The 16,490-nt window shown below is 45.8% G+C and overlaps 2 protein-coding genes across 2 annotated transcripts; one reads left to right on the forward strand and one right to left on the reverse strand.

Annotated features, from left to right (window-relative positions):
* Positions 1–3,325: 3,325 nt before the first annotated feature.
* LOC129340626 (ribonuclease-like) lies at positions 3,326–6,785 on the reverse strand. Its single transcript, XM_054995522.1, has 2 exons — positions 6,698–6,785; positions 3,326–4,070 (listed from the first exon to the last, which is right to left on the reverse strand). Exon 2 carries the CDS (start codon positions 4,038–4,040, stop codon positions 3,612–3,614), a length of 429 nt encoding a protein of 142 aa, XP_054851497.1. The 5' UTR covers positions 4,041–4,070; positions 6,698–6,785; the 3' UTR covers positions 3,326–3,611.
* A 4,904-nt stretch (positions 6,786–11,689) lies between these two features.
* On the forward strand, positions 11,690–14,996 carry LOC129339020 (angiogenin-like). The gene is made up of 3 exons (XM_054993615.1): positions 11,690–11,745; positions 12,413–12,474; positions 13,633–14,996. Exon 3 carries the CDS (start codon positions 13,641–13,643, stop codon positions 14,085–14,087), a length of 447 nt encoding a protein of 148 aa, XP_054849590.1. The 5' UTR covers positions 11,690–11,745; positions 12,413–12,474; positions 13,633–13,640; the 3' UTR covers positions 14,088–14,996.
* Positions 14,997–16,490: the final 1,494 nt, after the last annotated feature.

The following is a 16,490-nucleotide window of genomic DNA, read 5'->3' on the forward strand; positions in this document are numbered from 1 at the left end:
TGGAACCTCCAGGTTCAGAGGCAGTATACCTCTAAACTATGCTACTTTACTCTGAACTACCACTATGTCCCCCGCAGGGCCTTGCGCTCTGTGGATAAGCAGCTCCTGGTGGTCCTCAGCCCACAGGACCTTGATCAGGGCTTGGGCCTTTTCAGCCCTGGCTCTGGTCTGGTGGAACACACTGCTGTTTGAGATACAGACCCTGTGGGACTTGTTAAAGCTCTGCAGGGCTTACAAAATGGAGATGTTCTGCCAGGCCTTTGGTTGAGAGCCAACGAATCATCCCCTTCCTGTTTGCCACATCCCATGCTACGCAGGCGGCTGCCCTGGGCTCTGCCACAGCAACATACATGGGTTTTTTTAGATATTTATTATAGCCTGAATTAATCATGGTGCCAGTTTGTTTATATTGTTTTTATGTTTTTTTAGATATGTATGTTTTAATTGTATAATATATGTTGTTAGCTGCCCTGAGCCCATTTGTAGGGAAAGTGGGGTATACATTTGAAAAAATAAATAGGTGATATGAAAGACCTCCACCTGAGACCCTAGAGAGCCACTTTGAGTAGACAATATTATAGGGAGGGGATCTCAGATGCTTCGCTAATGAGTTAGGAACCATAGATTTCCTCAGTATGTTGCCTTACATATTATCTGTTACTATAAATATGTACTTCTATATACTAACTGTGCTTCATGTTGTCTAATGGCAGTCCTAGAACTGATTGTGTTCTGTTTCAGCAATTCTTCAACTCCATATTGGATCCTTGCTAATGCTGTGTCTTTGTAAACTGGTATTTATTTATCCTATGACATTGTTTATGGAAATATCCTTGACGCTGTATGGAAATGTCCTTGCTACTGATTGTACTAAGCTCACACTATGTAATCCACCTCAGTCTCAGTGAGAAAGGCGGACTATAAAAGACATCAATAAAATAAATAATAAATAAATAAATATTGACTTAGATGGGGCAGTGTTCTGATTCAATATATAATGGTTTCATGGGTGATAATGATGACAGCCAAGATGAGATTTTTCCTTGACAAAAACTGACATCCTTAAGATCAACTGTGCAAGTTGAATCATTCGAACAGAGGCAGTTTGGCAGCCTTCCTACATCGACAGTGGTTCCCACTGGGCTGAGCCAGGCCAGCGGCTCCTGTTCCTCAATCCCTGGTTGGCTGGGCTAGGGCAGAGAGCTCAGGCGTGGCAGCACCCCAGACCATATGCTCACCAGAACTGGCTTTTCCCAGAGGCCATTACCACACCTCCCATGGGTGTGGTAATTCTCACACATATTTATGCCAGTCAAGTGCTAGTCATCGCAAGGCTGATATTTTTGTTGTTGTTTTGGTCTCACTCATATTGTTTCATGCAAACATGCATCTCAAACTACAGTGACAATGGATTTCAGGCCACAGTGGGCTGCTGGGACAGACAAACCCAATAAAAATGGCCACTCGTTACCTTTGAAATTCAGCAGCTATCACTGTCTTTCCATTACTGATGAAAAAACTTTGATCCCTTGGGAGGCAGAGGGCAGAAAGGAAAGTGTAGATGCCTCTCTGACCTGAAATTCAGGCAACACAGCCGTGCCTGAGGTATGGCTGTTGGTGGATGCTCTAGGCATGCCATGACTTTATGGTACAGGTACCATAGAAACAAAGTGACCTGTACCATAGAGTCATAGACTATCTAGAATGTTTACCCTGTAGCACAGAGAATAGAATGGAATGCCTAGAGCGTACACCATCTACACCTGCCATTTCCTGGCTGTGGATCTCTCTGGATGAGAGGTCAGAAGGTTATTTCTGGGAATATCCCAGGCCTGCCAGGGAGCTGGCAGCCATATCACTTAGCCTCATGTTGGAATCTCTGTCCCACTTTCTTTACCACACCTCAGTCGCTTCCCTCCATAACAAAGATATGAAGCAACCATGTATGGAATCACACAGCTCTTCCCTCAGCCTCAGTATTGTCTCCTCTGACTGGCAGTGGCTCTGTAGACCCCACCTCCAAATCTCCAGCATTTTCACAACTCACACTTGACAACTAGGGTTCCCAAGTCCCTACACCCTTCCAGCAGGAGGTGGGGGACCCAGTACTTACCTATAGTGATCTCCTTGTGTGCAAATGTTATATGTGTGCACTCCCAGAGAGGCATGATGATGTCACTTCTGGGAAATGATGTCATCACACCTGCCATGGGTATGATCATGCACTTTGTGCAGGGCTAGTTTTTGCCAGTTTGGGGCCAAAGTTGGAGCACACCCAGTGTGAACTTCCTCAGGCTGCCTGCCAGTGGCAGGCAATCTCTAGGAGGTTTTCCACCTCCCACCGATTGCCAGCAATTGGCAGGCAACGGGGCAAACCTGCAGGAAATTGCCCGTCACTGGCGGGCAACTGGGAAGCCTATTGGCAATGCTGGGCCCCACCCTAGACCTTGATATAAATCATTAAAGAATCTTGAAGACTCAGTATATGACCTGACCCTGACTTGGAACAATAATATTCAAAAGCACTTCTTTTTCCATACTTATCCATTGGAATCTGTTTTCTCCGAGTCCAAAGGTTAATTTTGAACTAGCAGATGATACCTTTCACCCTTGCAATAAATGCTTATGAGACATTCTGGGATTCGGATCCCTGTCCGTCTGCCTGGATACCGGAATTAGGAGATGCTGCCAATCCCATTTCTGGCATAGCTTCAACAGCTGCCTAAAAAGCACACCTTTACCAAGTGACCACTATTCTTCATGTCAAGACAAAGAGCTAAAATTGCTAAATGCGCACTTCTGGCAGTGTTTTCATTTCCTAATGCAAGGAATTGGCGATCCACATGGGGAGGGGGCTTCCCTTATCTATCAGCTCAATGGAACCTCCATGTCCAGAGATAGTGTACCTTTGAATACCAGATGCATAGGGGCAGTAGTTGGAGGCCGTGGTCGCCATGCCCATGTAGGCTTCAGGAGGCCTCTGGACTAAATGGACCTAAGTGAATCTTTTTATGTTTTACATTCTTCTGAGCCACAAAATGCTGGAGATAGTTCAAAGTCAATTTAAGGTGGACAAAGAGAAAACAGGGAAGGGAGAATTGGACTTCTTAACCCCTTGAAATAGCCTGGAGAGGGCATACTGGGACCTCTCCAACTGCTGTTACTGCTATAAAATCTGGGGACTCCCACTGTCACCTGAAAATGCAACTGTAAATCTATTCTGACTGCAGAGACAGACTTGTCCTATTGCACTCAGAACACCCAAGGGCATTCCAGTGCACAGAAATAAAACACAGAATCCACTATAATAAATGGCTTTATTTTATTCTGGGGAGCAGCAGGGAAGCTGGGATAGGAGGGACACATTCTGGGGTTTGCAGAAGCACTGTGGCTTTCACACTGACCTGGCACCACAATTGTGCTAAGCGCTTTACCAAGGATGCCAGGGGACATCACCGGCAACTTAAGTTGTGCCTGGCATTTGAAGAAGGAGGGGATAATATTTCGCACAGCATTACAACCGGCTCTGGAGGTGAAAGATGCAGGGGCGCTGAGCACCAAGCCAAAGCAGGTAAAACCACCCCAGGAAAGCTGCCACATTTCCCACTGGACTACACAGATGAGATGTAGTGGACGGGAAGGCCTTTCTCGCAGGTGACTCGGATCCTTCTGATTTTGCTCTTCCCCTTATACCTGCACACCAGCCTGCGCAGCCTTCTTTTCAGCTTGCAGATGGTGATCGGGAAAAGGGTTTTGCTGATCTGGTTGCCGTGCAGGATCTGTCCTCGCGAGCTGCAAATGGATTTCAGCTGCTCCTGGTTGGCGTGGATGAACGTGTTGCTCCGCTGACAGTTTAAGCCTCTGCGGCGCATCATCTGGTAGCAGTAGTTGTTGTCATTGCCAAAGTCAGATTTCGGGTTTTCCACATGCCTCTTCAGGAATCCTTCAAACCCTGCGCTTTGGCCGTGCACCATCAGACAGGCAGCCATTCCCAGGAGTAGGAGGTAAAGTATCCCGGGATGGGGACCCTTCAGAGACATCACGATGCCCTTTTGATTTGTGGTCTATATCTGAAAAGACAAGATAAGGGAGACAGAGGGACAGAGACACACCATGAGCAGCTGCCAGAAGTACCACATGGTTTGAGAAGCTGGAACCTATTTCCTTTACATGTGTACATATTTATCACGTAACGCAAGATCAGGAAGGGTCTAAACCAGTTAATTACTCAGAAGTAGAGCAGACAGCATTGCTTCAGTGCAAAGAGGATCAGGAAATTCATGGCGCCTTTCATTGGACATTAGATGCAATAGCTGAATGGACCCTCCATATCCAGAAGCAGTATACCTCTGGATAGCAGATGTGAGGATAAACTGAATAAAAGGGGGGGGGGTACTCCTTCGCACCTTGCTTGTGGGCTCCCTGGAAGCAGCTGTTTAGTACCGGTTAGAAACAGTGTGGAACCAGATTGTGGACCTCCAGCGTTGCTGTTCTGAGGTTTTTTGGCAGGATTGCTCCACTTGGAAGAATTCAGCAGCTGAAGCTTTCCTGATCACACAACCACCTTACCAGGTAGAGCCTGGAGGTCTCCCGGAGTTGCAACTGCTCTCCAGGCCACAGAGATCAGTTCCTCTGGAGAAAACGGCTGCTTTGGAGGGTGGGCTCTAGGGCATTATATCCTGCTGAGGTCCCTCCCCTCCACAAACCCCGCCCTCCTCATAGGGTTTCCAGGTCCCTATACCCTCCCAGTGGGAGGGAGAGACCTGGCAGTTACTTTGTGCCTCCAGCGTGAGTGTCGGCGTGCACGCACTCCCAGTGCAGGCACGAGGGTGTCATTTTCTGGGGGTGATGCCATTGCGCTGTCCATGGGCAAGTGTCAGCACTTTGCAAAGGGCTAATTCTGCCCATTTGGGGCCAAAATTGGCCCCAGTGAAGTACAGGAGCATGCCCACAGCTGGCGCAGTGATGTCACTTTCGGAAGTGATGTCGTCATGCCCCATGGAAGCGTATGCACCGCATGTGTTCCCAGGGTTCCTGCCAGTGCAGGGCAACCTCCAGGGAGTTTGCCATCGATCACTGACAGATCAGTAGACAATAGATCAACCCCCCTCCCCAGGAGTTTGCCCACCACCTGGGCACCTGGGAACCCTACTTCAGGCTGCACCTCCAAAATCTACACCTGGAGATGTCTCAGCCTGGAGCTGGCAACCCTATTAGCAGACCTGCTTTCATTGGCCAAATTTCTGCCAGTTGTGCAATTATTCATGGCACAGTGTTGCCAACCTCGAGATGGAGCCTGGATTTACAACTGATCTCCAGGTATTAAAGTTCCAGAGGCTATAGAGATCTGTCCCCCTGGAAAAAATGGCAGTTTCACCCAGTGAGATCTACGGCATTATACTCATGCCACGCTCTCTTCCCGCCCCTCCGCAAATTCTGTCCCCAAATCCCTACAAATTGCCCAAGCTAGAGTTTCCAATCCTAAACACAAGCAGACCCAGATTTATATACAAGCCAGGTAAGCAACAGTTTAGGGACCTCATATTATGGAGGACCTCGATTTCACTATCTCCCCTAAAAATTATTAAATTGTCAATTCATGGTAATTCCAGGAGACATCTTAAACTTGACAAAGTATAGAGCCTCAACAGGTTTTAATATGGCCCTGGGCACAGGGCTTCTGTTAGGAAAAGTTGAGGCAGATTTCCTGGAATTACTGATCTCCAGGCTACAGAGATCAGTTCCCTGGGAGAATTCTATGACATTATTACCCTGACATTATTACTCTGTGAAGCCCCCCCCCATCCTCTACCCTCCCCACCCTCCAAATTTCCACCCTCCCCACCCCAAATTTCGAGGAATTTCCCTACCCAGAGTTGGCAACCCTACTTCTCTGCCCCACTCTTGCATCAGTTTACCCCACCAACGCTGCTTCCCCCAGTAATGAACTTATGCAGCTGCCCCATACGGAGTCAGACATTTGGTCCAACTACCGCAGCATTGTCTACACTGGTTGGAAATGTACTAAATGAGTAAATAATACTGCTAGACTACTAAGATCGCTGGCTATGATGAATGGAGGTAAGGAAGGAAGGAATTTCCTAGATGTTTAAACTCCCCCCCCCTCCCAAAAAATCCCATATGACTCTTTGCAAAGTCCCAATATGAGATAATTCCAACTAAGGTATTCCCCATTTCCATGTATGGATGTGAAAGTTGGACAGTGAAGAAAGCTGACAGGAAGAAAGAAAGTTGATTCATTTGAACTGTAGATACCATGGACAGCCAAAAAGACAAATCAGTGGATATAGATCAAATCAAGCCTGAATTATCTCTAGAAGCTAAAATGACAAAACTGAAGCTATCGTACTCTGGGCACATTATGAGAAGACAAGATTCTCTGGAAAAGTCAATAATGCTAGGAAAAGTGGAAGGCAGTAGGAAAAGAGGAAGACCTAAAACGAGATGGCTTGAGTCAATAAAAGAAGATCTGAGAAAGTCTGGTAATAGGACGTTTTGGAGTTTTTTCCTTCATAGGGTCGCCATAGGTCGGAGGCGACTTGACGGCACATAACACACACAAGCTGAGTAAATCTCCATGTATGCTGTACCTACGCAGCCATTATCGTCCTCTCAGTTCTCTGCTGGCACAGCCTGTTTGGAAATGGGACAAGGTGAACTATGTCTTTAATCTTACCCAACTTGTGTGCTCCTGGCTTCCTTCTAGAGAACTGCCGAGGCGCTCCGTCAGCACAGGCTCTCTTTCAGGGTTCCTGTTATATAAGGCGGGCTGCGCTCAGTGGTGATAGTGAACTTGTGGTTGTAGGAAGAACTTTGAAGCCCTGTTTAGTAACCCTGAATGTAGCAACTTTATGAAAGAGCGTTGGCAAGCAAAAATGTGCAACTAGATGGGTGAATAAAATCTAAAGTAAGAAAAATGTTCAGCAGCACCCCCTGTTTCTAAAGAGGAGGGCCTGAATTGAATTTGAGCCAAAATCCACTTGGGCAGAGACCCCCCCAGAACCAGTTTTTAAGAGGGCTGTAACCTTCAATCACTCTCTGCTACTGGGATCTGTTTCTGTTACCTGAAAATACCAAAATCAGGTGACATTTTAAACAGAAAGACTGTCTGAAATTGCTCTCTGTCAGGACCACAATCTTCTTTCTTCCTGGGATAACATCTGATGAGAAGATGTTATATATTTAAGCCAAACTGGGTATTTATGAAACTTTTAACCTTGTTTTCCTAGTCAAAGGTAGCAAAAGCACACAGTCTATTTTTGGATGGATTGTCAGTCAAAAAATTCTACCCGTTAGAATCTGTCTATCCCCAGTTATAAGAATCTGAGAAGGCAGAGCTGAGAAGGTCTGTAGCTCAGGCACTGGAAGGGTTGCCAACTCCAGGATGGGAAATTATTGGAGATTTGGGGTGGGGAGGGTGGGGTTTGGGGAGGGGAGGGACATCATCAAGGCACCTTGCCATAAAGTCCACCCTTCAGAGCAGCCATTTTCTCCAGGGGAACTGATCTCTGTCATCTAGAGAACAGTTGTAATTCTGGGAGATCTCCAGCTACCACCTGGAAGCTGGCAACTAACTCCAGCACACTGGAAAACTGCAACCATAAGGAGTAGACTATTTGGTTAAGTAGACCAATGTTTCAGCAGAAGGAAGACACAAATACTTATGTTAGGAGCGTTCCACTAGGTTTTGGGGGCCGGATTGCACCCCTGAAATAATTTGGTGGCCCTACTATTAATTAAGGTGTGGCAGAACGTTTGCCCACTGTTCCATTAAATGAAAAAGACAAATGCCGTGACTTCTCGTGGTAAGATATAGAAAGATTCCATATTTTCATTTGTTCCTCTTTTTTTCATTGATGTATATTAATTTGTTGGGCCTTAGTACATACGTTTAGTTTAGGATTACCATCCTCCAGGTGAGGCCTAATGATCTCTGGGGATTACAACTGATTTCCAGACAACAGAGACCAATTCTGCTGGAGAAAAAGGCTCCTTTAGCCCACTGTTCCTGTTATATAAGGTGGACTATAACCCCAAACTCCATCCTCCCCAGACTCCACCCCCAAATCATCAGGAATTTTCCTACCCAGAGTTAGCAATCCTTAGCTGTTAGAGAGCCCTCCGTTTGTTATGGAGCCCAACCAGGGCTTTTTTTCTGTGAAAAGAGGTGGTGGAACTCAGTGGGTTGCCCTCAGAGAAAATGGTTACATGGCTGGTGGCCCCGCCCCCTGATCTCCAGACAGAGGAGAGTTTAGATTGCCCTCGGAGGGCAATCTAAACTCCCCTCTGTCTGGAGATCAGGGGGCGGGGCCACCAGCCACGTGACCATTTTCAAGAGGTTCCAGAACTCCGTTCCCCTGCATTCCCCCTGAAAAAAAGCCCTGAGCCCAACCAATTGCCACAGGATCCATTCATACATCTCAGTAAATCTCCCTGTGCCCTGACTCCTGTCCTAGGGCCCCCACCAATACCGAAGCTGGCCTTCCCTGGTTTTTGTGAGGGAACTACCTGCTGTGATCTCTGCATAGTTTGTGGACATCCTTTTAAAAATATTTTTTTTAAATTCAGTTCTTTTTAAATATTAAACATGTTTGAAATATGTTTGGATGAATACTTATCAGAGATGCTTTAGGCTGATCCTGCACTGGGAAGGGGGTTGGACTAGATGGCCCCTTCCAACTCCATCATTCTATGATTCTATAAGCATTATATAAAATTTCACAGCTGCTTAGCAAAAAAGCTTAGTTTAGCTTAGCGGGCAAAATTCGAGGCAGGGCCACAGAATCATTCAATGAGCAGGGAGGGGGCAATCAGCCCCCAACCGCCCCGTAGTTGATCCCACACACACAAACACACACACACACCCCTCCGGACTCTCAGGCAGCCTAGAGGATCAGCAGCTGTGGCAGCTGACTGCAGGAAATGGGGGGTCCCAGAATGTCCCCCCTCGGGGTGGGGCCCAGGGCAGCTGCCCCACATGCCCCATGGCTCTGTTCTTGCTATGCTCCCTTTTAAAACAGATAGCTCATTCTGCACCTATGTTTGCAGGAAATGTCTGTGCATATTCTCAGGGGTCATTTTGTAGAAAAAGAGCTGGAGGAACTCATTAGCATAACATATTAGCATAACATTAGCATATGCCATGCCCCTTGACATCACCAGAAATGTGTCGTTAGCATAACTGATTTGCATATGCCACACCCCCTGACGTCACTTATCCTGGCTGCTATGGACCCAATTCTGGCCATTCGGGGCTGAAATTGGGCCCAAAACAGCAAAAAGGGGCTGAAAATGGCCGAAAAGGGGCCCAAAATAGTTAGGATTGGGCCGTTGCTGAACAGGAGAGTGATCCACCACCTGACAGAGGCCTGATCCGGGCTGTTTCAGCCCCAATCCAGGCTGAAACAGGCTCAAAATAGCCTAGAGTCAGGTGGGTGGGGCTACCTGACATGTGACCTCTTTAGGGAACTGTTGGAACTGCGTTCCTGCGCGTTCCCCCTCGAAATGAGCCCTGCCTTAACCATGCTAGGAAAACTGGCACCTGCTGAATTTCTGCATGCCGAGAATTTTTAAACTGAACATTTAAATTTAAAATGTTTAAATGGCTATCATGGATAGTACTTGTACACTCACGTTGACTGAATATGTAACTATTTACCTGAAAGGAAGATGAGAAGTTCTTTTTGTGCTGTCAAGAAAAAAGAAAAGGTCGTCTTAAATTTGCATACAAGTATTTGCATACATGTACAGTATTTTTTTAAAAAAATGTTTGTGTTTAACCTTGCAGGAGGGAGAATGTTATCCTACAATCAGAGCCGTCTTTCCTTTGGTGGATTACAGGTAAATTGATTGTCTTTGGTTTGGCAAAATAGTAGTAGAAGCAAATGAGTCTAAACTAATCTGAGGCTGCTAAATGCAGGAGGCTGTTCTTTGCAAGTGAGCCGGCCTTCGTGACCTCAGCAGGTTGAGGGTTTCTCCTGAAGCTTCCCACAAAGGACATGTCACAACCCCTCTGGGCAAATTCTTCCAGTTTCCTGATCTTCCTCTTAAGCAAATGTCAAGGCTTCCTCTGTTCTGTTATTGCATACCTTCTCCTATTGAGTATCCAAACCACCAACCGACTCAGGTTGGGACACACAGAGTTCCCCAAAAAAGGTGTTACAACAGGTGTGTCTCCACTTTGATTAGACTTTTTGCCTACTTAAAAAAAAAACTTACCCTTAAAAGGCATGCAGTCATGTCTTTAATTTGTTCTAGTTTGAACAGCTTTGGAAGCTCTTTGGCCTGAAAGATAGCATATAAAGCCAATCCCAGGGCATGGTTGGCATGTATATGAAGCTGAAGCTAAGAAGGACCAGTAAGTGCCTGGGTGGGGAATCTCCTGGGAGCTCAAGGAAATCTGCCTTAAGATCCTCAAGGGAAGAAAGGCAGGAAATAAATGAATAGAAGTAATGGACAGTGGAAGAGAATGTTTCTACACTAGACATCTGACACATGAAGAGCATGTATTGGGAGATGCAATGGTAGCCAGGAAGGGTAGTTTAAAAAGACAGAGCCGGTGGCAGAGCTGTGTAAAGGGGCTGTGAAATGGCAGAAGGGAAACTTCAGCCCATTATAACTTCTCCATCTCCAGCCCATTTCATTCCTGCTGCCCTGTGCTTGTGATCCCACACATTTTAGATTGGAGAGGTGAAATTGACAGAGCCGGAGGTAAAGATGAAATTGACAAACCCTTTGCAGAGCGATCTCTGCAAGCTCTGTCTTTTTAAAATACGCTTCCCAGCTAACATTGTGTCTCCCTACACTTGACAAACATGTGCCGAGGCATCTCATGTAGAGAGACTCACAGATTAGAAACAACTGTCTGAAAAATATGACCCTCCTCTCTCTTCGGAAAATATGTTTGAAACTGGCACGGGGAACTTTGAAATAACAATCTTTTCTTGATTAAAAATAAACAAACAAGGCCATTTCTCCCCCTTTCATCTGACAAGTCAGCGAAAGACTGAGATGAGCATAGTTCTCAATGACAGAATTTTCTGGCAACTGGAAATTTATCCAAAGAACGGTCCCTTTAGCAGGGTATGGGACACAGACATCATCTAAAAAACAAAAATAAAGAGGATTCTTGTGGCACTTTAAGGTCTAGCGAGTCTTAGGGTTGACAGCTTCAAGCATAGCAAAGGCATTTCACAGAGCCAAGCTACAAGTGACGCCTTACACAGGTTGGACACTTGTCAGCTTCCCTTAGGTTTTGATGGGAAATGTAGGCATCCTGGTCTTGCAGCTGCAATGGAGAGCCAAGCTGTAAAACCAGGACGCCTACATTTCCCATCAAAATTTGAGATAAACTGACAAATGTCCAACCTATGTAAAGCGTCACTTGTAGCTTGACAGCCTCTTCACACATCTCCAGTGCGCCTGCTGCCGTTTCTGTCTTTTTAAACTACCCTTCCAGGCAAACACTGCATCTCCCAACACGTATTCTTCACAAATCAGATGTCTCGTGTAGAGAGAATGTGTGTGTTTTGAAAAAGCAGCTTGGTAACTGGAAAACACGAATATACTTGAGATATACTTTAGATATACTTTCTAGGACAATCCGTACAGATTTCTGCCCAGCAACTAGTGAGGAATATTTTTGCAAACTTTTAATTGGCTCAAAAGGAAAGGAAGCTGGACATTAGTAGCTGGGAGTCTGATTGCAACCAAGCTGTAGAAAAGGTGGGTTTCTCTTCTTGACCTTGCTACATTTTCCTTTCTGTTATTGTTGCTTTTCCTGACTATATTTGAGCGCTGTTCTTCTTCCTTCCATTCTTGTCCATGGTTATTTGTCAAAAACTAAGAAAACCGTTCTCTTTCTCTCCTGACACACCCAGTTGACTTTCTTCCCAGATTTACTAGATCAACAGCCAGATTATGTAAACGTTAGATTTTCAGGGAAGTTTTCAGACAGAAAAGAAAGAGGGAGCGCAAATAAAACCCAGATGCCTCCTCTTGTCCGATTATCAATAGCGTAGAGCTGGAGAAAGGTTTGCAGAAAGTTGGTGGAGACTTTTTGTGGCATCCTGCCGAAATTGACTATTTCCTTGTTGTTACGTGGGAACCGCTATAAAGGAACCGGGACTGGTCTATGGTTTGCAGCCCCCTACACTTCAGGTCCCCGATTTCTCTCAGCACCAAGAACGACGTTGAACCTGAAGGCAAAAAGGATGAGGCATTGGAAACAGATGCCCAGCATTTTTATTATTGTTACCAGGGCTTTTTTTCAGGGGCATGATTTCAGACCGAAATCATATATAAATGAGCACTAAAAACCATGAAGTCTAAGAAGCTAGGAGGAGAGAAAGGAAGGAATATCTCCTTGCTATCTCTCTCCTTTCCCTTTCAGATTGGTGAAGCGCTCTCCCACTCTCTCCATCAACGTGAATCTCTGGGACATCTCCAGGATTGGTAAGATAATTCATTATGCCTTATTATTGTGCCTTATTGTATTGCTAATTAAGCTATTGTACTGCTAAGACCATGCTGTACCATGATTCTTAAGTTCCTGTAATGTATGCAAAATAAAACTCACTGAAATTCATGTCCAGGCCTGTGTCGTATCCTTGCTCTCTCTTCATTTGGGGAAAATCTGCTCAGTTCAAGATATGTTAAAGGTACCCCCTTTCGCATAGTAACCTGCTAGCTGAAAGTTAAGCTAACAGTTAATGCTCTAACCATTACACCACGCCCTCAACAATGGCTGTGGCCTTGATCTGCTATGGGAAACCATACACAGACACACACACAACTGCTATAATAGGGGGGGAAACCCACTCAGTTCACAGATCTTCCATGAACTTATCTGATTCATAAAATGCATCCTATAATACAAGTGCCAAAATTTGATACACCAAAAGACAAACAGGGCCTTGATTGCGCATTTGCGCTTGGACTGGGGGTGTGAATTGAGCAGTGGGCATTTCCCTTACATTAACTGCAATGCCCAGCCACAGAGTTAGTATCTGCCATGTAGTAGGAAAAAGGGGCATAGCAGAAGACAGCATGTAATGTTTATGGGTAAATTCGCAGCACTAATTGGAACCAGAGAGGGGAATAAGAAGGTACATTGGAGCTGATAGCAGATTTGGGGAGGGAGGAGGATTAGATCAGGGAAGGGATAAACAGCCCTTTCCCTAGTGCTGCTTCCACAATCACACTGACACATACCCTTATGGCTGCCAACTCTGGGTTGGGAAGTTCCTGGAGATTTGGGGATGGAGCCTGAGAACAGTGAGATAAGGGGAGGGGAGGGGCCTCAGCTGAGTACAATGCCAGAGAGTTCACCCTCCAAAGAAGTCATTTTCTCCAGGGAAACTGATCTAGAAATTAGTTGTAATTCTGAGAGATCTCTCAAAGCCACACCTGAAGGTTGGCAACCTCTTATATATGGCAACTATTCTGAAACAGTGAATATATCAGGGGGACACCTAATCCTTTACGTGGGATCCTATCAGTTTTAACCCTAAGGGAGCTTCGTGGAGCACCTGTTTCTGTGCCAGATCAGCAGTCCCCCCTCTTGTGGTGACGTAATTAACTCCATGCTCTTTGGTGTTTTCTTGTTCATAGAGGATAGAATGAGGCCTTTGGAAGGAGCCGCTTATTTTCTGCTCCTGTTACTGGTGGCCGAATTGCTGCCCGGATTCTCCGACGGCAACAACCCGCGCTATGAGAACTTCCTGAACCAGCACCGGGATGACCCCAAGAGCAGCTTCCACGGCCGGTACTGTGACACCCTGATGCGCAGCCGTGGCCTCACCAGGCCCCAGTGCAAGGAAATCAACACCTTTATCCATGGTTCCAAGAGGCAGATACGTGCCGTGTGCGACCGAGGGGGGGTTCCTGATGGGCAGCTGCAACGCAGCCTGCAGCACTTCAGGGTCACCACCTGCACCCTCAGGGGTGGCTCAACCCGCCCGCCCTGCGAGTACAAAGAGAACACCTCGCCCAGGTACATTGTCATCGGCTGTGAAGGCGGCTGGCCTGTACACTATGATGAGAGCCAGATCGTGACCACGATCTGAAACCAAGGAGAAGAACCATGTGGCTCAAGCCAATGGCCCTGCTTCCCTGTGTAATTCTGCTTCACCCAGGGTTTTGCTCACAGGTATTCCTTGTGAGTCTTCACCCTTGTCTTGTTTTGCTGTCAAAATTTGGATCGTGAACACGCTGTCTTTCTCGCTTATGAGCAAAGTGCTTTATAACCTGTATAAATCTTGGACGTCATAAAATTTACAAAGTTTTATGTGTTATCCTACATGCCAGTTTGACAGTGTTTAGGTTGCCTCAGATAGAAAGGAAAAAACAGTATTTTCTTCTTTAAAAAGCAGACTGTTAAAAATCTGGTTTTAATTGGGGTTTTGCTGACTTTTTAAAAAAAAGATTGTTGATAAATTTGATCATACTCTGGCGCAAGAGCATCATAAAATGGTGTTATATGGAAAGGACTTAAATAAATAAACAGATTGCCGTGATGGATTCCAGGTAGGGTTGCCAGCCTCCAGGTGTTGGCTGGAGATCTCCTGGAATTACAACTGATCTCTAGGTGACAGAGACAAGTTCCCCTGGAGAAAATGGCAGCCTTAGAAGGTAGACTGTATGGCATTATACCCTGCTGAGGTCCCTCCCTTCCCCAAATCCCGCTCTCTCCAGGTTCCACCCTCCCCCCAAATCTCCAGGAATTTCCCAACCAGGAACTGGCAACCCCTAGTTCCAGGGTGCAATAACTGCCAGGCTGCCATGAGCAAGGGGTGACTTGAAGGTCTCTCCCAGGGTGCGGATTTCTGGGGGTGGGAAATGCAATCGCAACACAATTGGCCTCCGATTATCTGCCCCAGAGCACTAATATAATCAGCTCTGCTCCCTCTTGTAAGACTAATAAGAACTACAGCTATGTAGTAAGAAAATTTACAAACAATGCACAGGGTAAGTGTGTGTGTCATGCCCTCAAGTCATAGCTGACTTACTCATCATATAAATGCCTAGTAACAATCCTGTGAGGGTCTCATAGAAGTATATATAATTCATTGTTCACACAATCAATGCAGCTGGTCATATGCAATCCAAAATAAATACAATTTCCTGGCAAAATTCACATCAAATATAAATTCTTATATCCAATCCACAATAACGCATAATCAACACATAATCAATAAGCATATAACCAGCTGCATTGATTGTGTGAACAGTGGATTACATATGCTTCTGTGAGATACTCACAGGATTGTTTCTAGGCATTTATATGATTAGTAAGTCAGCTATGACTTGAGGGCATGACACATACATACACTTACGCTATGCCAGGGGTAGCCAAACTTGCTTAATGTAAGAGCAACATAGAATAAACGTCAGATGTTGGAGAGCCGCAAGACATGATGCATTGAAGTGACTTCAGATGAAGAGGCGGGTTTGGGGGAGTGCCCTGAAAGTGACATCATCAGAAGGGGTGGAGCTTGGGAAGAGCCATCACCTGACCTTTGACTTGGAAGTGACATCACTTGCAACATTTTTATTGGAAATATGAAAGTCATGGAAAGAAAGAAGGAAGGAAAAAGAGGAAAGGGAGGGAAAGACATGGGAAGAAAGAAGGGAGGGAAATAAGCTGAATTAAAATAAAATGTATGGCCATGGCGATACTCAGAGACCTGTGGGAGCCGCACAATAGACCTAGAAGAGCCGCAGTTTGGCCACCCCTGCTCTTGGCCACCCCTGCTCTGTTCATTGTTTGTAATTTTTCTTACTACAGGGTTGTAGTTCTTGTTAGTCTTACATTCAACACCGTGGTCCTTTTTGTTGTAGGTTGCTCCCTCTTGTGGCACAAGTGGAGATTGCTTCCACGATAGCACTGAGTATGTTCATCACACATGAAGAGGTCACTACTATCTTCAAGGAATTTGCTCAGGCGTATGAATATGCCTGTCACCATCTTGGGGAGGCTGTCCTACTGCTACCAGAAGATAAGATGGACTGATAGAACTGGGTGCAGAAAGAAAAACATGTGATGCTAACAGAGACCCTCCTGGAGTTTATTTTATTTTATTTTATTTTATTTTTAACCTGCCCTCCCCGCAAGCAGGCTCAGGGCGAGGTACAACATTGATTAAAATACAACTTAAAATCAATCATAAAAACAGCAATAGATGAAATACTGTACTCCTTTCAGGGCAGCCAGCATGAGTGGACTCTCCGTATCCCTTTTAGGAGACTAAAATTAGCCTCCACCATATGTCTGGTGGAACATCTCCGTCTTACAGGCCCGCCGAAACGATAGAAGATCCTGACGGGCCCGGGTGTCCTCAGACAGAGAGTTCCACCAGGTTGGGGCCAGGACCAAAAAGGCCCTGGCCCTGGTGGAGACCAGCCAAGCCTCCCTGGGGCCAGGGACCACCAGTAGATGTTTTCCAGTTGAACAAAGTGCTCACTGGGGC

This window comes from Eublepharis macularius, chromosome 12 (assembly GCF_028583425.1).
Source record: "Eublepharis macularius isolate TG4126 chromosome 12, MPM_Emac_v1.0, whole genome shotgun sequence".
Lineage (NCBI taxonomy): Eukaryota > Metazoa > Chordata > Lepidosauria > Squamata > Eublepharidae > Eublepharis > Eublepharis macularius.